This window comes from Cavia porcellus, unplaced genomic scaffold (assembly GCF_034190915.1).
Source record: "Cavia porcellus strain 051 isolate PalLab524CR breed Dunkin Hartley unplaced genomic scaffold, mCavPor4.1 scaffold_6, whole genome shotgun sequence".
NCBI lineage: Eukaryota > Metazoa > Chordata > Mammalia > Rodentia > Caviidae > Cavia > Cavia porcellus.
Genome location: NW_026947489.1, coordinates 98,146,083 through 98,169,011, shown reverse-complemented (window position 1 = coordinate 98,169,011; position 22,929 = coordinate 98,146,083). Strand labels below are relative to the sequence as shown.

Genomic DNA, 22,929 nt, shown 5'->3' with positions numbered 1-22,929 from the left:
TACATTTTATGCCTTTTAGTAAAATGCTTATTCTTTGAAGTTTGAGACTATTCTTTTATTTTTTTATGCTCCATATATGTAGTATAAGAATTCTTAACCCAGGGTCCATAAGCCTCAAGACACATGGATAGAATTCAGGCTTTCTATGAAGTTGGATGGAAAAAATTCTTTTCACTAATCATCAAATGGAACTTTACACTTCCTTAAATTATACACTTAGGCAAAACCTATAGAATAATCACTATACCTGTAATAACACTAGATATTTTTATATCATATTATACTTGTTGACAAATCTCAAAACACCATAAGGCTTCAAAAATATGATATTCTCAGGTCAACCATTAGATCCTCTTTAACATATTAAAAATATATTAGCACATTTTACTCTATTAACATATTTTAATTATTTAATCTTTTAGTGTAATAAATTATCTCTGTAATTATATGTACCTTTGAAATAATGCTAAGAAAGGATCTATAGATGTCAGTAGACTGTCAAAAGGTCTCAAAGAAAACAAAAAGTAAGAAGAATCCTTGAGCTAAAAAGAAAGAAATGAATCTTTTGAGTTTTGATATTGGGAAAAAAAGATATAGAAAATAGCAATATTACATCGTTATTGGTCAGGGCTACAAAAAGTGTAATGTATAAGAAAAGGGATATTGCACAAGAACACAGTTCATAAAATTTCATAGCCTTAACTTTGGAAAAGACTAATATTCTGGTTTCTAGGTAGCACTATTAAAATGACAATCAGGATTAATACATAACTACACAGAGACTGAAGATTATTCTATATGGACATACGCAACCTTTCAATAGTGGATTGTGATATCAACCATATTCTGCTTCCTTATAACTCCTTGTCATTGCTATCCATTCATTCTATCCCCTGGAAGGTAGACAGAATAAATCCCAAATCTTCTGTATGTAAATTTAATCTTTAAAGATAATATCATTTCAGTCTTCATCTTTGTTCCTGTGGGACAAATACTGCTAGTTTCTTCAAACATTCCTCTTATTATATACTCTGTGTCTCTGATCATGCTGATGGTTCTCTGAAAATGGTCCAATGGTTTTAAATCTTAAATTGTGCTAATTCTGAATCAACACAGTATTTCAGAAACATTTGCCTGAGTGCAGTAGGACAACGCCTCTGAAATACTATATAGTTGAAGTAATGCTGACTAAATAGCATTGGCAATGCTTGGCAGTATTCTGCATGCAATGCTCACTGTCACCTAAAACCCATAGGTGGTCAGTTGGTTTTTGTTTTGTTTTGTTTTTTTGCGTTTATGTATCTGCGATTTGAATTTTCTTTAGTAATTACTCATGCAACTGAAGGCTTTGGTCACAATCTCTGGATGTGATAATACATATATTAAATTTTGTCTTAATAGATTGCTTTTAAGGTCACACTTTTGGTATGTCAAAAGCCTTTTGAGTTGTTTTTTCTTTCTTTCTTTCTTTAATATATTATATTCATTATTCTTCCCTGCAGATAGAAAAAAACAAAACAAAACAAAGCCTATGAGTTTTACGTGACACAAGCACAATGAGCTGAGTGTGAAGAATACTACCCGGGGCTGGAGATTTAGCTCAGTGGCATAAGCGCCTACCTTGCAAGCAGGCAGTTGTGAGTTCGATCCCCGGTACTGATAAAAAGGAAAAAGACAAAAAAAAAAAAAAAAGGATACTACCAAAATTTGCCAATACCATTTAGTCAGCATTACTACACGTGTATAGTATTTCAGAGGCGTTGTCCTACTGCACTCAAGCAAATGTTTCTGAAATACTGTGTTCAGTTCATGTGATATTCTCACCATATTTGCACTTAATATATTATGTACATTAATATACACTAAATGTCTGAATTTTCAATGTCTAAAGCATATTACTATAAAAAATCTGTAAAGTATGTACAAAACCTTTCTTTGTTAGTACCAATATAATGATAAACGACTCATAACTGTAGTGTTATCTTACAAGTCTTTATATTACAAAATCAACTGTAACCTTTTCATGGCAATGAAGAAGAATAAAAAATTAGCCATTACTTACAAGAAAAAATGATTTAAAATTCCATAGCAGATCAAAGAACCCAACAAACCAATTTAGTTATTTTTACATTAAAGAGCCTTCTAAGATATTCTGAAAACTACTTCTTTATAGAACAAAAATCTCTTTTTATGAATGAAAATTAAAAATCTAACAGTCTCATTTATTCAGAAAGTATTGATTTGGCAATCTGACTGTTTCAACAGACAAAGATGAAGAAAACAAAGTTTGAAAATGAAGAACAACCACTATAAAGTTCTTACACTAAGATCATGTGTGTTACCCACCTAGAACACATTTTATAAACTATGTATGAACAAAAGAAACAAATTATAAATAATTTACAAATAAGCAAGAAATAGGCTGAAAGTATTGAAGAAAAACACAGCAACTGCTTGGGTAGTACGTATACTAAAACTGAAGAAAAAACAACACGTCTGCATACACACATACGTACACACATGCACAAGCACATATACATATCAAGGAGACACAGAATGCTAAAGTTTTATAATTGTAGAAAAATAATCTTACACTCACAGTCTTAACTATCTCAATGATCTCTAGGGTCATCATTATATTGAAACATGATAAAATAATCTACATTTACAGTATAACCATCACACCACCTCAAATTCATACAATGTACAATTCATAGCAGACTCTTATATATATTATCTCAAAATGTTTGAGTGGCCAAGTCGTATATTAGTACTATACTAAATTTTAAATTTTGTGGCTCAAAGAGACTGAAGACTTACTTGTCCCATAGTTGTTATACATGCATCCCCTTTCCTAATCTTCTGCATTATGACCTGGTTACATTTTAGAAAGACTTCTTCCCCTCCAAAAAGAAATTTTAAACTTAAATTTTGAGCCCTTACAGAAATAAAGTTACATGCAAAATTCCTTTGTATCAAATACCAACCTCCTTAGGAATCATAGGTGTCTGTATTGAACTTACATGGCTAGTACTAGAATCACTATCTTACATGTAAAGGTCTTTAAATTTGTCTGTATAAAAAACAGCATATATAATTTTGACTTGATTTATTTTGTCTAAAAATATTGCTGAGAGTTTTCTTCCACCTCTGTTTTCTGGATTCTAGATGAAGCTGAGTGGATTCTTGCACAGAGCAGGAAGAGAAACTGGAAGACCTGTCAGCGAATGTCAAGGCTCTCACCCTTGCACATGCTCAGCTTTTGCAGGATTAGAAACTGTCAACTCTCCACTACGACGTTCAGAGGTAAAAATAAAATTTATAAATATATGCTATTTACACAACTGAAGAGCAGTAAACTTAAAACAATGATTTTGCTTCTTAAGTAGTTGATTATTTTTATAAAGAAACACTATCTGTCAAGAGGAACTAAGGGAGAAAAAAATGAAAAATAAAGTGTGGTTAGGAAAATTCCTCGCAGCCTTCTTCCAGAGTGATACTTACAGTCAGTTTAAAACGTTGATTTATTATTATAAGAACCAAGTTCTTAAATGCACAAAGTTTTAAGAGAAGCAGAGCTATCTGCTTAGCACTCCTGATGGATTACCATCTGCCATTGCCATGGTAACCGCTGCATAACTTTTTCCTAGTCTGTGCCAATTATGCACTTCTCTGCCTTTTGAAATCCCACTCGTTTTTTCACAGCCTGGAATCTTCAGGAGAAAAGCCCAACAGTTAAGGCCACACATACCCTCTTGTTCAGTCCGAGTCATTTCCTCAAGCTTCTTCTGTTTCAGTGTATCCACCACATCAGCAAGGCTTCCTTTGCGGCGCTCTGGGGTTCCAAAAGTAACACTGGCCATTATCTCTCGGTCCCGACTCCCTTCGTCAGGCTTATGTGGTGAGGTAGAGGTATTTCGGAAGGAATATAGGGAACATAACTTATTATTCTCTGACTCCTAGAAAAATAAATAAAATAAAATAAAGCCATCAGAACACAGGTTTCTTGAAGTATCAATGGAGAAAAAGTCCCAAATCTAATTCTGATTAAATAATACTGAACTTTAAAAAATAAATTCTTAAAGGAACTAACTTGAAATTGCAGAATCAAACCACTTCATTTTTGAAATTATAAAGTCACCGAAGTGACTCAAAAATATACTCTTACTCATTATACACTTCATTTTTAGAAGTTCTCATTCAGTGACTAGTTATTATGACTGGTAAGGTTTTTCCTAAATTGTGTACTTTTATTAGCAATGCTCTTCCTATAGCCTAAAAAAAATCATACAATAATTTCTTGTAATGTGGAATCAGTAGAAAAGTTACTTCACTGTCTCGTGTTCCTTGTTCATCAAAAAATATATAAGATAAAATCAGTGCCAGAAAGTTAGCCAACTTGAATATTTTTGTGTGCTGAGGTTGGAGGAGCTCGTTTGTTTCAAGCGATACATCTGTCTAAAGTTACAGAAGCCTCTTTCCATTCCTTACCCTGACCACCGAAGCGTCAGCACACTTTTCATAGGACATTTAAGAACTTTTTTTTGGGGGGGTGGGGGTCTTTTTCCTTTTTATCGGTACCAGGGATCGAACTCATGACTGCCTGTTCACAAGGCAGGCACTTATGCTGCTGAGCTAAATCCCCAGCCCTAAGTCTAATACAGAAACATTTGCACATTGCCTTGCTTTACCTCACAGTAGAGAAGTTAGCTAACTGATATAAAAGTTAGATCCATGGAGAAAGTAAATCTTAGGTTAAAAATAATACACACTTAAAGTTTATAGAAAAAAAAGTTTTTCTCTTTCTAGATAAGAACTAAATGTTTGAAGCAACTATTATTTGGCCATAGCCATTCAGTAGTCTTGCGTTCACTGTATCTGTTTGCACAGAAGTATTCTCCCTATTTAAAAAAAAAAATGACTAAAATAAAACTTCTAGTCTTACAAAGGAAATCTTACTTTTCTTCACAAAGAAACCCTGCAAACTTTAAGAACTAGAGGGGGAAGGGCTGGGGATTTAGCTCAGCGGCATAAGCGCCTGCCTTGCAAGCAGGCAGTCATGAGTTCGATCCCTGGTACCGATAAAAAAAAAAAGGAAAACGGCAAAAAAAAAAAAAAAAAAAAGAACTACAGAGGGGAAAAAAAGGCAAAAATTACAGAGTTGATAACTAGCAGGGAAAAATGAAAAGAAAATGACCATGACACCTAGAGCATTAAGTTTCCACACATACTAAATGAGATCATAATTGTACTCCATAAACGCTAAGTGCGTAGGCAGTTCTGGGAATCTTGCTTTCTGTTGGTGAGAGCAGACGATGAGACAACATTGCAAAGCTCTAGGCATAATGTTGAGCTCACAGTGCTCAGGTGAGGTTAATAAACGGTTAACACTATTATTCTGAAAAAAGAAGCATCCAGGACTGGGCTCAAGGAAAATTTTTTCCATCCCTACATCTGAGACATTGTGACATAAAAAATGCTGATATGAGCCTCAAACTAAATTAAATACTGTTAATTCTATGAATACACTAAAAACCATGGACTTGTATTCATTAAATGGGTGAAATGTATGGTATGTGTAAGTTATCTCCGAGAAGCTGTTAAAAATGCTGTGAGCCAGTGGACATGGTGGTGGATGCCTATAATTCCAGCACTGTGAGAGGCTGAGTCTGGAGGACTGCAAGTTCAAACCCAGCCTGGGTGAGTACCAATTTAGTGACAACTTGCTGTCTCAAAATTTAAAAAAAAAAAAAACTCTGGGGATGTAGCACAATGGGAAGGCTCTGGGACTGTGAAACAGACAGACAAAATGATGTGAGCTAAATCTTTACCTCTGCTTGTTATTATAAGCATAATGCATGGAACAGAGAAGCTCAATATATCTCTGCTGAAAAAAAAATGAAAACAATAAAATAAATGGAGTAGGGCGCAAAGAGTTCCTTTTTATCTTGCTCCTATAGCTCTTCCTTCTCCCAGGAAAGAAGTTGTATCTCATTTAATGCTCGTAGCAATTCTGCAAGGTAAGGCAAAGGAAACTCTTCTTTTAAATGTCAGTCATGGTTAGCACATGACTCCTTAGATTGCACAAATGAAGCCAGGTGTGGGGTGCATGCCTGTAATCCCAGCATTCAGGAGGCAGAGGCAGGAGAATTGCTGGGAGTTAGTGACCACCCTGAATTATATAACAAGTTCAAAGCCAACCTGAATCACATAGGGAAACCCTATCTCAAAAAACAAAATTTAAAAAAAAAAATTCTTAGATGACGCAAGTGAAAAATTCAGAGACACTGTGGCCGGTACCATTTTGACCTTGAATAAAGTCCATTTCAGATAAATGACTAAGACTTCTATGAATCAACAGTCAGCATTAGATCAATTTTCCTTCAATTATTTTCTTTCTAAATGCAAATCACTCTCACATCATAGCCTAAAAATAAAATAAACATTTAAAACATCTGACTCAAACTAAAGCAATAAAGACCAAGCTGAAATAGTAAAAACTAGAACTGTTACATACAAGTGACCCTTGTGAATTTTCCATCTCTCCCAAATGGAACTCGAAAGATAACAGGCGAGGTTCTCCAGCTTAGGCAACAACTCGTAAACTGTACCTAGAGCATTCAACTCCATAGGGCACTGGATTAATTTTAAACAGTCTAGTGTACACATTGTCACTTGCAAACTGTTAGGCTATGTTCCTCGTTTTGATTTTACTCTTGGAAAATGTGGTTACTACTGCCTACACAACAGGCAGTAACCATGGGCTCCTCTTGTGCTCCACGGTGTCCTCAGCCCCACAGTCTGGGCAAAGTGGCTAAACTCTACAGAATATGGACAGCAAGAGCTTGAGTCATGATTTTTGCAACAGAACCATAAAAACTACTTGTAACATGTCTCCAAAACACCAACATAGGCAGCAGATAAAACCTTGAATGGCTTGAATTGTACAAATCCTTCCTACACTGTCCTTAGTAATTAAGGAAAAGGGAAAGAGAGATGTATAATTTCTGGCCTCATTTTTTGTCTTTCTAAAATTTAGTAAATATTGGTCTTTCAGGAGTACAGACTTATAAGCAATTTATCTGAGTAAAAAGGGCACATAAAGCAACACTTTCACAATACACTTTGTCTGACATAAAGTCAATAATCCCGATGTAAAAATGAATAAGCTGGGTTTGGTAGCACACACCTGTGATCCCAGCTATTCAGGAGGTCCAGAAATATGACTATTCATGAACATTCTCCGTCATTCTTATATACAGCTCCTGACCCCACCTGATGAAACACTGGTTCCTACAAATACGATGGAATAACATGTTTTGCCTTAAAATGTAATGTGTATGTATTTCACAAAAATTTTTCAAAAGTAGGTTAGCTGTGATTTTTTAAAACTAACATGAAAACATTAATTCTCTTGTTTGGATCTTTCTTATGAAAACCATCACTGAATTGCATGACTGGACATATGAATAACATAAAATGTAGAACACGAGTACCACTTAGACAGCTCGTCCAAAGGAAACTTACTATAAATGTCCCTATCCTCAATGGACCCATGAAACCTAGCAGTAAAGACATTTACAAAGTGTTATTTAAAAGGATCCTGGTCCTAATAAAAGGACTAAAGCAATGTTGATTCAGATACCTAAAGAACACTCCACTGCAAATCAAGTAAACATTACATGCAAGATCAGAAAGAGACAAAGAGAGAGACAGAGAGAGAGAGAGAGAGAGCTGAAAAACCAGACAGTAGAGATCATTCAATAGTTTCTAGAAAAAGAAAAGGTAATTTTCACAATTACCTTAAAATATAAATAAAATATTGTTCAGATTTTTCAGACTTGTAAAAAATCTGGTCAGCACTGGCACTCAAAGAATTTAAACCTAAATTGCCTTTCCTAATTGCCTTAAACCCAAACCCTCTGTGTGTCTTGCTTTTTTCCCCTGAAATGTCCATCACCCTCTTGACTAGGAGCCCAAGGCACTTTTCAAGTTTCACATCAACCTGCATTTCATCCTTAAAGCCCTCTCTTACTTCAGAAGGTCTCACTGTTCCATCAGTCTCCAAACTACACATTGAAGTACTTAATTGTAAATACATAAGTTAACATTTAGTAAGATACTAAAATAAATTATTCAGTATTATTTTACATGGTATATTTGCAACAAACTTCAACTCTAAAGAGTTGGGATTAGATGTCATGCTTCTTCTATCTGATTTCTATCAGAGGATACAAAAAGTGTTTAGTACATTGTAGGCTGATAAATTTGAAACCTAACAAATAATAGAAAATAATCAAAATTAAAGTTATGGGGTTATGGAGAGAGATTTGCTCAGTGACAGTATTATTTAACAAAACATTTAGAAATGGGATATTTTTAAAGTTTTTGATAATATAACTATACAATGGAATACTACATGTCCATTAAAATAATGTGGTATATGCCTAATATAGTGTTGCTTATAGGACTGAATAATTGGAAGCAACTTGCATGTCCAGGTATTTGCATTGTTTCAAGAAATGATAATTTTATCCACATGATTAACTACTTTGAAATTACTGAAAGTCATACATTGTACAAAATTTAATGCATGTACAAACACCCTGTACAAGGAGTGAAAAGTATGTTAGTGGGAACTGTTACACATTTTTTAAGAAAAAAAATGTACGGAAAAAGATACCAGAATACTCAACAAAATGTTATTGGTCTTCTGAGTGATGCGATAATAATGTTATGTTCTTTTTGAAATTCTCTAATGCAAATATTATATTGTCATTTTAAATTAGAAAATAAATATAATATTAAATTTGTTTTTTTTTAAAGAGGGTAAATCGAAATAAAACCAATCAAAGCAAATCAGTATAAAAGATAAAAGACTTCAAAAGCATTATGAAATCAACAATAGTTACCATAATGCCTTTGATATCTTCAAAATAGCTGCAGATAACTTTGGACATAGTAAAAATCAAACAGAATGGAACAGAATAGAAACAATAAAAACAAAGCAATAAACGCAATAAAGGACTTCAAAACAAGCCAAGAGTAAATCCAAAATGGCTACCATAATGTATCTTGCCATCCTTGAAACAGCTTCTCCTGCTGTTGGATTTAACATCATCAAACAAAACAAAAGATAATAAAACCCAACCCAACAAAACAATGAAAACAAATAGGACATCAAAACAAGACCACAGGAAATCAGCAATGGCTAAAATCCTCAGAAGATGATCCCTCCTCCCCAGAGGCCATACTGCATACCAATATCTTCTGAACCTATGATCAGACCACTAGCCCTACACCTGCAATATTAGCAAAACACCAAAGCACCACAGGCATGCACTCACTTCACCTCAGCAGCTATCATCACAGCCTGTGTTTCTCCTGATAAGTCGGTTGCTTACATGGGTGGAGTAGGTGGTGGATTGGTACTCCTTGTTTGCCAGCTGAGTGCTGGAAGGGACTTGGATCTAGCTGTTCCCAGTCTGACTGTGGCCTGTCCCTGATGCTGGTTCCCAAACAGGGCTTGTTTCCTGGTGCAGCATTGTTCTCTCTCCCCCAAATCGGTGAATGGCTCTGACTCACAGGGCCACTTTTTTCTATGCGTACTTAATAATAAATCACCCCTCCACACACACTCATACACATAAACTGGAAGGATATATACCACAATATTTATAGTAATTTTCTAAACAAATTTTTGATTATCTGTGTTTTAATATTTTTTCTTCAATAAACAAATTACTTTTCTAATAAAGAACAAAATGCATTTTAAATAGATACTTAGGAGAAATTAAAAAAAAGAAAATTTTAAGGAGTAAAATTTCACCTTCCTGAGGATATTTAGAGAGTCTTTATATTATAGTCTTCTTGTTTGTTTTTTTTTTTTGTTTTGTTTTGTCTTTTTCATTTTTATCGGTACCAGGGATCGAACTCACAACTGCCTGCTTGCAAGGCAGGCGCTTATGCCGCTGAGCTAAATCTCCAGCCCCTTCGTAGTTTGTTTGTTTGTTTGGTTTTTTTTTGTTTATATTATAGTCTTCTTGTACAAAACCTAGAAAAAGTAGCCAAGCTTTCTTTCATTTTTTCAGTTGAAAAATCTCAAACAATATTTACAATAATCTAATTATTTAAAATAAAATTCCCATATAACCTAAAACTATGTCTTTATTGTTATTTCTTGAATATATATGCACCCCTAAAATTCACATGTTGGAACCTAAGACCCATTGTGATAGTACTGAGATAAGTTTTTAGGTGGTGACTCAAACATGACAGCTGGAGATAATTAGCTGGGCTCCTTTTGTCCTTCTTTCCTTTCAACATGGAAGAACACAGCTGACTGGGTTCCTCCACAGACTGCAAGGGTAAGCACCATTGTGGGAGCAGATACCAAACTTTAACCAGACATAGAATTTGCCTGTCTCTTGATCTTAAACTTGTTAACTGTGTGAGTCAACTTTCTAATACTTAAAAAAAAAAAAACTGAGACAGATCAATTCATAAAAAGAAAACATTTAATTTGGCTTACAGTTAGAGGTTTCAATTCATGACCACCGATTGGCCCTGTTGTTTTGGGACTGTGGCAACCCACCATGGTGAGAGCATTAGGAAGGAAAACTCATAGCCAAAACAGAGAGAGAAAGAGAGAGAGAGACAGACAGACAGACAGACAGACAGAGACAGAGACAGAGAGACAGAGAGACAAAGAGACAGAGAGAGAAGACAGAGTCCAATAGTCCCCTTTGAAGGCACTCACTGAATGACCTAAAATATCCCACTAAGTCCCTCCTAAAGTACCCTCTATCCCCCAATAGTGCTACCGGTTGGGGAATACATGGCCTTTGGGGAACATGTATCCGTATTATAGCACCAAGTTTCAGAACTGTTAGAAATAAGTTTCTGTTGTTTATAAATCATACAGTCTATGATATTTTTATAGCAGCACAAATAGACTAAGACAATTATAAATAACTTTCAGAATTACAAGAAATAAGTTTCTACTGCTTATACAGTACATGCCATTTTGTGATAGCAGCACAAATAAACTAAGACATTAAACTAAACACATTGTTTCCTCTTTAACCATAAAAGACATTTAAAGTCAGTTTCCTCTCCCATCTTAAAATTGCTCAAATACCTTAAGGAAGACACTAAATTAATAGTCTTTTTCTAGGTAAAACTTCACTTTCTACACCTATTTCTCATATGACATGATTCCCAGGTTCTTTATCACACTCCTCTGAAACACTCTAGTTTCCAGATATATCACCAACAACTAAACACTAAATTTTAAATCTTTACTTTCAGCAGTCAACACGAAGGTTAAGAAGTTCCCCCATGAAACAGAGAACTGACAGAGCTAAAATTTAAAACCAGGTTGCCAATACTAAATTCAATGTGTTTTCTATTCCACAAACCTATAAAAACAATCATTCAAAGATGCCACAACTACAAACACGCTTACCTTCTAAATCTTTTTGTTCCCTTACATTTCCAGAGGGAAATTTTTACTTTTTTATTTAGTTTCTATTTTGTTAAAAATGACCAAGAAATAACAGGCATTATTTATTTATTTTATACCAAATCATTCAAAAATTAATGACATAAAATAATAATAATCATTTCATATTCTTAAAGGTTTCTGTGGTGCAGAAATTTCTGAGCATCTGGGTTAGGTGATACAGTCTCAAGATTCCACTGTCAAAAGTTGGGTCACCGTAAAGTCTTTTATGCAAATGTGGTGCCTCATTTGGGAATATTTTAAGCAGCCCAGGCTCGAGTTTCTCAGATATCTTCTTCTATTTTTGTGATCTCTCTCTCTGTGGTCTCATTCTCTCTCCAGCATGTTAGCATCAGAGTGGCTGAACTTCTTATATGGAGGTTCAAGCTTCCAAAAGTCTCCAAAGGTGCATGTCCCAGATACAGTCAGATGAAAACTACTATTACTTTTGTAACTGAGCCTGGGAATTCACACTATGTAAGTGTCACTGCATGTTTTTCAATAATGAGTCACTGCTTGTCCATAATCAGGGGGTGGAGAATACCTTTCACAGGAGGGAGTTACAATTATATTCTCAAATATTTGCTATTAGAAGTGAATCAGTTGTGAAATACTTAACATGGTGTCTACCTCTAATAGTAAGTGATAATGTAGCAACTCTTACTAGTAAATTAAAATGTTCTTTGTCCAATCATCTTTGTCTCAACTTCCAATCCTGGACAAACTAGTTTGATAAATACTGACACTACTTTAAGGATTTTATTCATGTGCATTAAAATGAGTAGAATACTAAATACAAAACTACATTGCTATCTTCGTTATTAACACTTATCCCAACAAATTTCACTAAGATCTGGCTTCTCACAAAGCTCCAGAAACCTTGGTATTTGTAATTAGCTTTTCCTAGGAATGCCATCAATTCCCACTTATCCTATCTGCATATGGATTATCTCCACTCTGTCCAGGAGCAGCTACACACACCAGTGCTGTAATGTAGCAGGCTGCCAGCCACACCTAGACAAGGAATGTCGACGGGCAGCTGTAATGCAAGCAGAGCAGAGGAGGACAGTGGTCTGGGGTTGCAAAAGTCAGATTAAGGTGTCAGGAATTGGGAGTTGGAGAGCACAGCTCAGGAATGGAATTTTGCCTGTTTAGCGAAGTTTTAACCTACATACAGGTAAACATCATTGCTGTTGAGACAAATGGCTAGGAAGCCTAAATTGCTGCATGAATCAATTTCCCTACCTGCATCTTAATCTAATTATAGGGATGGAATGTTACCCTCTCCTGTCCTTCCCTGAACTCATTACAAACACAGACTTAAAGTGTTCATTCTTACTGTTATGTTACCAATTTGCTTTGTTCACTGTTTTAGGTGTAGTCTTTCCAATTACAGCTTTATTCTCCCTCTAGTCCACTTTCTTAATAGATACGGCTCACTGATTTCTGACAGCAACCAATCTATAGAAAACTTGTTTCCTCAGACCCTACTCAAACTCATTCAAAGCAAGCCCAATGGCAAAACAAGTTCACTCTAACATTGTTTACTGAGACATGCCAACATTTCCTATGGAATGTATTCTCCTTCACTAAAATGAGTAACAAACCCAATTTATTTAACTACAGTTATGTTCTTGCTATTCTCTTACTAGAAAGAACTAAAGAGAAACAATGTTCACAAAGAAGTTTACAAAAACAATTATAAAATGAACTGAAAGCTGGTTTTGTTTTGGCAACTTAATTATGTCAGTGATCAATCTTCTCTGCCAAGGCAAAAAGCCCTCACTGTGATCCCAACTCCCTTGGGTGTACACTGCATCTATATATTTTAAGCTTCAACTGATGTTCAAGTTATATTACATAAGCAACATATATATATATATATATATATATATATATATATATATATATTCAATATATTGCTCTCTTATGCTATATATCAACCGTGTTTTTTCTGATCCCCCACTTTGAACGTGTCTGGGCTTTTTCTTTTGTTTTTTGTTTCATTTTGTTTTGAGACAGGATCTCACTAGGTAGCCCAGGCTGTCCTCAAACTCTAAGTGGTCCTCCTACCTCAGTTTCCTGAGTACTAGCATTGCAAGTGTGTGACACCACACCTGGTTTAAACAACTTTTTTGATGAACCAAAAAGTATCTGCCAACTATGCTATAAAAGAGGCCTCACACTATTGTGTTATTATAGTCAACTTTAACTAATGGACAGAAAAGATTTACCTAAACTACTTTCCAATAAATTCTTGATAACAAAATAAATCTAATCTTTTTCAATAATTGAAGACTGTATTGCTAACATTTCTAAGTTTTTTAAGAAATGAAAAAGTATGTTCTTCTCTAAAGTGACATATTTTGAGGAAAAGCATTGAGTTCAACAAGATTACATAAATGAAAATGTTGAATTTGCTTCTATTGCCAACAGATGATTCATGGTAAAAGTAGCATTTGCTCTAATAGTGAAACAAATATATTCCATTTCCTCCTTTAAAGCTGTTATTTGTTAGAATATATTAATTTACATAATAATTATCAAAGTTGGCACAACATTCTACCACTTGTCACTATTATCCTACTGCTTAGTAACAGTAAAATTATTCACGGATGTGTCTTCAAATAGATTTGCTACCAATATTTGCTAAAGTGTCATAATTTCTAAAGTCAAAAAATAAAACCTACATTTTCAAAATGCTACTTTATTTCACAGAAAAAGATTACAAATCCCAAATTTTCTAAAGGTTCCATTATCATGATATTTAAGAAATGTAGCTAAATATAAGCTGAGTAAATACAGAAATACTAAAGACACCAAACCATTAAGAGTATTTTATAAAATGGCATTGCATTATCATTCACTATCATCTTAACATACAAAAATCAGAATCTCAAGATTCAAAGGTCCTTAAAAATCTAGTTGTTCAAACCCATCCACCAGTTGAATCTCCTTTGCAAGAAGATGGAGTAATTTAAAAAGTAAAGAAAATATAGGAAAGTTTCTAGTTTAAATCCCAGCTTTACCACCTTTATTCCATATAAGCACAGACAAATTAGTTAAACTTCTCTTTGTCTTAATTTCTTTCTTTGTAAAAGAGAATAATAATAATAATAGCAATAAACAATCTACCTCTTAAGAGTATTTATGAGAATTAAATATATGAGAATTCATAAAAAGAAAACATTTAGAAGAGCGCCTGTTCCATAATAAGTGCTCATTAAATGATGTTGGAGCTGGCAGTAATAGTAGCGCTGGTGAACAGGACCAAAAGTTACTTTTTGTCCACTCTCTAAATACCTCCACCAATAAGGAAATCTAACACCTTCTAAAGCTGTCTGCCCCATCTTTGAAGAATTAACAACCCTCTCCTTTACAGCAACGTGATATCTATTTCAATCTATAGTTCTACACATGGAAACATTCCGAATGGTAACCCTTTCAATATAAACAGCGATTACATTTCCCCTAGGGAAAACAGTCCAGTTTCATTGCTTCCTCAGGGACAGTTAAACTATTCTCATCTTCCTCCCCTAAGTATGTTCCAACTTGTTTTGTTCTCCTGGCTAAAGAGTAGTACCCTAAATTTAATGTACTCAATATTATCTGAACAAGAATTAAATCACACTATCATTGTCCTAGAGATATGTTTTAAAGATTAATGCCTTACCAGGCATGGTGGTGCATGCCTGTAATTCCAGCACTTAGAAGGCTGAGGCAGGAAGGTTATTGTGAGTTCAAAACCAGCCTGGGCTACAAAGTGAGCTCATGGACAGCTGAACTGCATAGTGAGACCCTGTCTCAAAAAGATAAAAAAAAAAAAAAAAAAAAAAAAAAAAATCTAATGCCATAGAACAGGTAAGCCTTATAGATACAGATTTTTGGAAGTGGAACATAAAAATTTTTTCAAGGCAGAGACAAGCCAAAAAGTGAATTCCTCAACACCTGAAGCAACATTCTATCAAGGTTCAACTAAGAGCTTATTCATGTGCCTACTGACTTAGCCGACCACTTTCATCTAGCAATGAATTAGTACTCAACTACCATACACACGATATTCGACCTAAACAACATTACCAGAGTAGAATGACTTAGCTAAAACAATCTTAATCTTGAAACCCAAAACATTAGAAATGGTAAGCTGGTGTATATAGTTTAAATCTTTGCTTTTTCAGATGAAGAAACTAGAGTCAAGAGATACAGAATGGCTTTTCTAAGGTCATACAGAAAATTAGTGGCAAAGCTTACCTAACCTAACCTTTCTAAGATACAACTGCCTTTCCTTTAATTCATGGTCTAAGTAAACATGTAGACAAAATTTTCATTGAACAAAAATAATTTATTATTTACAATTTAAGACACTAGATGAAAAAGAAGGTATTATATACAAGCTGAAGATGTTAAACATATTCTCACAGTGCAAAATTTTTATGTATGATGAGTTTTAAACTTTCAGAGGTTTTCTTAATAGGTAACTACATTAGTGTCAACTCAATTTTCCTCATGCTGGCCTCCTTTACATTTGTTTCTTCCTTAGTTCAGAGACACCAGTGCACTCATGAAAATAATTCGTTCTTGTTGTTATAACCATAAGGCTACTAGTATGCACTTACATGAAAATCATTTTTATGAAAAATAAGATAATATAGTAGCCATTGTTCATTTTCAGGTATTTGGTTCTGAATGCTCTGTAATATTTTCATTCTCTTGAATGGCTTTATACTATTTTGTTATGTTTGATACTATTGTATGTGAAGGTATGCTCAACTATTTCAAAGAAAGACATGGTAGTACTTTTAATATCGGATTGTCTTGTGGTGAAGTATTGTGTTGCTTACATCGTTCTGCTTTGTCTTAATCTCTTTAAATTAAAAAAAGAAAGAAAGAAAAGAAAGAACTCAGGCTGTACTCTCACATCTCACAAATTGTAATATTAAAAGGTACCAAAGCCCAGTTAAAGTCTGGGCTTTTGTTTCTTAGTAGAGATGCTACTGTATTAACTATGGCGTTCTTTCATGGCCAAGATAGACTGGAGAAAAGAGATAAGAAACAGATTGGTTTACAAATCACACACAGTGAGCCCTCAGTGCCACTCTGAGAGCTCTACAATTGCCTCAGTTTACTGGATTGTGTCCAGGAAGGTTCCTAATTTTAAGTATTTCACTGAAAGAATACTCAAGTTTCCTTCCAAAGTGTCAGATACATATATATCAGTCAAGAAGCTTTTGGTAATTAGAAAAAATAACATCTCTAGCTCTCTGATGCAAATTTTTACAAGAACAAGTACAGAAACTAAAAACAATCCCCTAGGGCTGGGGATTTAGCTCAGCGGCATAAGTGCCTGCCTTGCAAGCAGGCAGTCGTGAGTTTGATCCCTGGTACCGATAAAAATGAAAAAGACAAAAATAAATAAATTAATTAATTAATTAAAAAAAACAATCCCCTACAAGTATGTCACTTACAAAAGAATTATCTATCCTCCCAACTCACCTCTGTATTTATCTGGATTTGCATTTCCAGGAAAAAGGAAACTAGGCACAAAAGATCACTGATTTTAACACAAAGCAATAAGAAGCCCAGTTCTGCCGAGAGGCAGCCCTGAGGTCTAAAGTCTCTGCATTCCCCCGCATGAAAGCCACGATGGTTTGGTTACAATGTCTGATTCCCATGCCTTACTTCTGGGGAGTGTGAATTTGTATTTTTCCCTCTTGACCTCCAAATACTACCAAAACACTAATATTTTCTCCTGTTGTCATTAAGGAGAACAGTAGCCAAAGTACACATTACAGAAAGAAACAAATATAATCAAATTACAATAATATGTCAATAAGAACAAAAATAATAAAGGTATCTGTCATAGAAGCATACCAGGTACAAAGTAACTTAATATAACTAAAAACCAAATATTAACTCTGAATTGAAGAGCAAGATGTTTCTCAATTTGTTCACGGATTATATTAGTTTAATTCCAGCTAGTTTATTACTTATGCAAAAAAATTTCCTAAATAAAAATAACTGTCATCTATGCATTCTAATTCTTTTTTCTATTTCTAAGTAAATGACTCTCTTCTATTAAACCAATAAAATCTATTTGTGAGTGGTGCGGGCACATTTCCACTCAGAAGTTTGGTGTATTTGAGACTATCATACAAAGTACTCTCAATAAATTATGTTTAGAAAGAAATCAGTTAAATTATAATGAAAACAAAAGTTTACAAAGTAATTTCCAATCATTTTATTAAATACGGTTTTCCATTTTCTAGGGTGCTAATGAAATATAAAGAAGATAAATGAAATGAATAAATATTCATTTCTAATTTCAATCTGATTTTAAAATTTTATTAGCAAAGCTTTGTAATTTATACTTTAGATTTGAGAATGTGGTTTACACAAAGATATATTATTAAACTCAATCCTAGAGTTCATACAAATATACTAACACTAAAATAATACTTAAGAGGTTAATATTATTAAAAAAAAAGATATGTCATTTCATTGAAAGCTGTATTAACAAAAGGAATAATAGCTTGAAGTTGACCTTATAAAAGGTTACATTTCTCATGAAGAGCTAAGAAAACTTTTTACTGCAGAAGACAATCAAACAGCAGGATAATTTGCAAATTATGGTAATGAAGTCACATCGGTAGAGGCTTTCAAGAAATACTACGTATGTTTGAAGAAGTAACAGAATAAGGGCTTTGCTAGATGATGCATGTGGCTTGATTTGATAATTAGAAACAGACCAAAGACAACCCTTTCCGTTATCTCCAAATGAAAGGTGCAAACAGGATGCATTGTGCTAAAGTTGCTCTAAGGAGAGCAACCCTGAAAATTAAAGGAAGTAGATCTCAAGGAATCCAAACAATCTTGGCTTTCTCCACTGAAATCAATATGCTCCCTACTGCACTCATCACCATCCTATTCCTGCTCATCTAGCAAGACTTTGAGATCCAAAGCTCATTCTAACCATGAAAAATTGAAATCAGTTATGTAAATCACTGCATGCAATATAATATAGACCTTACATCCTACAACAGGTTTCTTAGAAGTATTGCAAAAATGTGCAAAAGAAGTGTGAATGCCATCATCTTATTTAGGATATTTGACTATAGTTATGTACCCAAGACTCAGGCAAGAAAAAAATTGCATGAAGGAATTCATACAAGAAAGCTTAGATTAATCAGAATCAACTATGGATTTAAAGCATACTTGTAGAGTTCTACCTTAATCATAAAATTATTGATATCCTAACATCAGCTTCCATTGATTAATGCTGATCAATTTTGACCATAGTTTATTTAAAAAACAAAAAATCTTCTACATCCTGGTGACATTTTAATCCATCAAGAAAAATGAAAACTGAGAAAAACAGTATCAGTCAAGCTGTTCATGCTATACTAGATTACAGGAGATTTTTTACTATTAATCAAGTCTCATTTTAAATAATTATCATAAAGAAACTTTATGATAAATAACATACCGTATAACCAAGCTACACATTGGTCATACAGAAGTGTTTATTTATGGAGAGTACACAGGAAAAGTCAGTTCATTTGAGCATCAGCTCTATAAGCTTTACACCAGAATCTTATAGATGAAAGAAATGAAAACAAAATATTTATGAAAAGTAAAGGTATCATATAACTGAAAAAAATTAGAGGAATGTTGGCTGAAAAGATAATTCTTATGAACGTACAGGAATGCTGAAAATCGTAAGTGAATGTTAGTGATGGAGTTCATTAAGAGGTTCATGTAATAGTGCTCTGCAAACCCCAGACCCTGGCTCTTATGTAGCCTGAAAGAGTAAAATAAAAATATACACGCCATATCCCATCTAGTTGAAGACATTCTGTATACAGTTTTATTACACTAAAAAAAAAAAAAAAGGACACTAGGGTTTCCTTGAACTGTCAAAATATAAAATAAATACAGGTCTTTGCACAGATAGAGTAAAGTACTGGATTTTTGTATTTTGGCAGGTGTTCAGTATGCAGCCCACATAATCACATGTTAATGATGGAGTGTGTTAATCAGCATGCATACCTGATTCTTTCATGCCCAAGGGGGAAAAGCCAACTATTCTAGAGTATGTTAATGTTTATACTGTTGATAAAGATTTTGATAATATACTAGGTAAGAAGGAAAAAATATTCCAAAAAGTATCTTAGAAAAATATATTATCTCATTAAAAATAAGAACAAAATAATTCTTGTTTCCTGGGACATTGAAATAATTCCAAGACGTACATCAATAATCTTTTTTAAAAATTAAACAATCTAGATTTAGGGAATGTTTTTAAAGTACATTTTTTAAAAATAATAAAAATGAAGCTGCACAATCACAGTTTATAGTTTATAAAGGTTGTCAATTGTCTGACATTAGATGACACTAGACATTAGATAACGCTAGGTTGTTTATTTCATTACCTATAGCAAGTTTTTCCAAATCCCATGCAATAAAATTTATTTTTATTTATAGTTATAAATAAATTTCAGAAATTATATTTCTGAGGTAGATTTAAAGGGGTATAGTCCTGGTCACTACCTCAGTTTCAAATGAATAGAAAATGGTAATTTCCCCTTTGGGCTTTCTACAGAATATTGTTCAGTCACTCACAGACAAGGAGAGACATTGTAATTTTTAACAGAAGCTAAGTTTGAGCTTCACTTACACTGAAAAAATGTCCAAAATCTGAAAATGAGTGGAGTTTTAACTTAATTGCTGATGAAGTCTAATCCTTGATATTGTACGGGTTTTTCTTCAGTGTTTCACACACCAATCAGTACTAAGCATGTATATAAACATTCAGGCATGAATACTATAAACTAGTTAGGACCACATAAACTACTGGGTTTCACTATACTATACTGTTAGCCCCAATAAAAATAAGGAAATTTATTTCATTTAGATGTTTCCTACTGTTTTAAATGCCTATCATCAAAAACTGGTTACAACTCAAATTTTAAAAATCATTCTTAAAGATGAGATTCTTAAAGATGAGAAATATAAAAAATCTGTTGCAACAAAACCATGTCTGAAGATTAAATCCTCACTAAAAATTCCTGGACTGTGTTATCACATCAGGCCAACAGGTCCATCCCCAGAAATGATACAAATCCCCACCAGAAATTTTATGACTCCAAGGGAACTATATTAAACACTCCAGAGCTGAGTAGCAACTTTACTGGATGGAAAACAAAAGAGGCAGAGTAGAAATTGTTTGCAAGCAAGAAAGCATTACTCCAAGGAGTTATTTATTAAATGTCTCAGCATGCCTATTATTATTATCTTTTATTTACAACAAAGGGCATTATTGGAATCTTTTATTTAGAGTGAAAAATTATTTTAAAACTTTTTAGAAGAGGAAATTCACCCAGCGGAATTTAAGCAGGTCTCTAAAATAAGGGCTTCAATTCAAGTATTCTGGATCTGAGGGTACCATCCTATTCTTTCTTCTATTTAATTAGAGTAGCAGTTAAAAGCCTAATATAGGGGCTAGGGATTTAGCTCAGTGGCATAAGTGCCTGCCTTGCAAGCAGGCAGTCATGAGTTTGATCCCTGGTACCGAAAAAGACAAAAAAAAAAAAAAAAAAGCCTGATATATAAAAGGCCATTTTGTTAAAAATATATACCAAGATAAACATGCATGCAAGTGCACTCAGGGGTGCATAAGATCTCACATATAATTTTGCCACATTATACATTTTGCAACTGTCGGTTGGTGTCTTCCCCCTAAGTCCCCACCCCGCCCAGAGGTCAGCTACAAACTATTGTCCCTTACACAAAAACTCTCTCTCTCACCCAGAACCATGATTTGACCAGAAGATTGTCTACCATCTCATCACCTTTCTGCAGTCTCACCTAACTCACTTCTTCATTCCTAAGTTTCTGCCCACATGATTATTACTTAAACTATACATTCCACCCTCTGTGTAAATTTTGTATTCTGCAGAACCTCTGGGAACTCTTTAATGAATAATCCGTCCTAACTGTTCACTCTTCTGCTTCTTCAAACTCTCTACACTACTGCAATGGTTGCTTAATGTTTTGTCCCTGTTTATGATTTTACACCCCATAATCCAATTCTATACAACAGGTCATGTGATGTTTTTAAAAAACACGCAAGGGGGGATTCAAAATACATATATGACAAATGATTACAATTTGAAAATTTATTACAGTAAAAGAAAGATTAGACCCCCACAAATCCCATTATTCTTGCCATTTTCTGAAGCAGTTCTAGAAGTCTTCTTTTTTTTTTCCCAGTATGATGTACCTTTATAGAAGTCTTCTTTCATGAATGTCTCAAGATATGATCAAAAATATGGTGAGGGCAGCTGCGCAGTGCCATCCAATCAAAGACTGACTGATAACATTACCAAGTGTTTCACACACCAATCAGTGTGTGAAACTTCACCCAATTTATTCACTAGATTTGGCACCATGAGACTTCTGGCTCTAAAGACAAATTATTTGAACCAGTTCAGAACATCAAGATAGTATAACTAAAACTTCCACAACTGCTTCAGAGTGTGGCAAGAATAAGGAAACACATGTATTCAAAGCAAGAAGGAGGATTCTGAGGATTCCGGCCATGTATATTTTACTCTAACAATTTCTTCAATTAAATATTTGCTATGCTTTTCCCACCCTTCCTAAATCAGACAATATTAATCTCTCACTTAAGATCGTTCATTGGCTTCCGGACTCCTCCTATCTTTCATCTGTCTGCCTCTCTGATTTCATCTCTTCCTAGTCTCTGTCTCTCCCTCCAACCAAAAGACTTTTGTATGGATTAACACCCCTAGATGGGGTGTCCTCATACAAGTTCACTAACAATATAAGACTCTCCTGTACTTTGTGTATTTGAAGCTTCAGCAGAAAAACCACATACATGATATCATATTTGTCAATAACATTACCACAAAAATTTTCTACCATACTTATAACGTTACAAAGAATTATGGGATAAAGTATCATTCATGACTAAATTATGTGAAAGTATTACCACCTAATGAGTCAGTCATGAGAACAAATGTGCATTCTGTGAGCAGTGTCCATGTTCTCTGGGGCCATGATGAAAACAGGAGTGACAGTACATAGAGAAGGAAAGTGAACTCTTACGTGTAATTACTAAGTGTTCAACCATGACATGTATGGAATGGATGTTGCCAATTATCAGAGCACATTTTATTTAAAACTGAACATTTTTATAATATAAATAACTGTAGTTAACATCAGTCTAAAAACTTTTTGCCTTAATAGGTCTTTAAATTTCTGTCCCTAAAATTTTTAATATCCTATGTTTGTGCCATAATAAATTCTTCTTCTTGTTTACAACTGTGCAGTGTCATAATTTGTTGACATATTACCTCAAAATAATCATAATTTTAACATATAAAGATTTTTTTCTAGCCAGGCAG

At 34.0% G+C, this 22,929-nt stretch overlaps 1 protein-coding gene across 31 annotated transcripts in view; it reads right to left on the bottom strand.

The window, feature by feature from the left end:
• The window catches only part of Sox6 (SRY-box transcription factor 6), a 559,037-nt gene that overhangs the window by 301,947 nt on the left and 234,161 nt on the right, over window positions 1-22,929 (bottom strand). For all 31 annotated transcript variants that reach the window (XM_063251818.1, XM_063251830.1, XM_063251843.1 and 28 more), the window contains one exon: window positions 3,752-3,959. In XM_063251818.1, coding sequence (XP_063107888.1) covers window positions 3,752-3,959 — 208 coding nt within the window. The remainder of the gene's footprint in view (window positions 1-3,751; window positions 3,960-22,929) is intronic.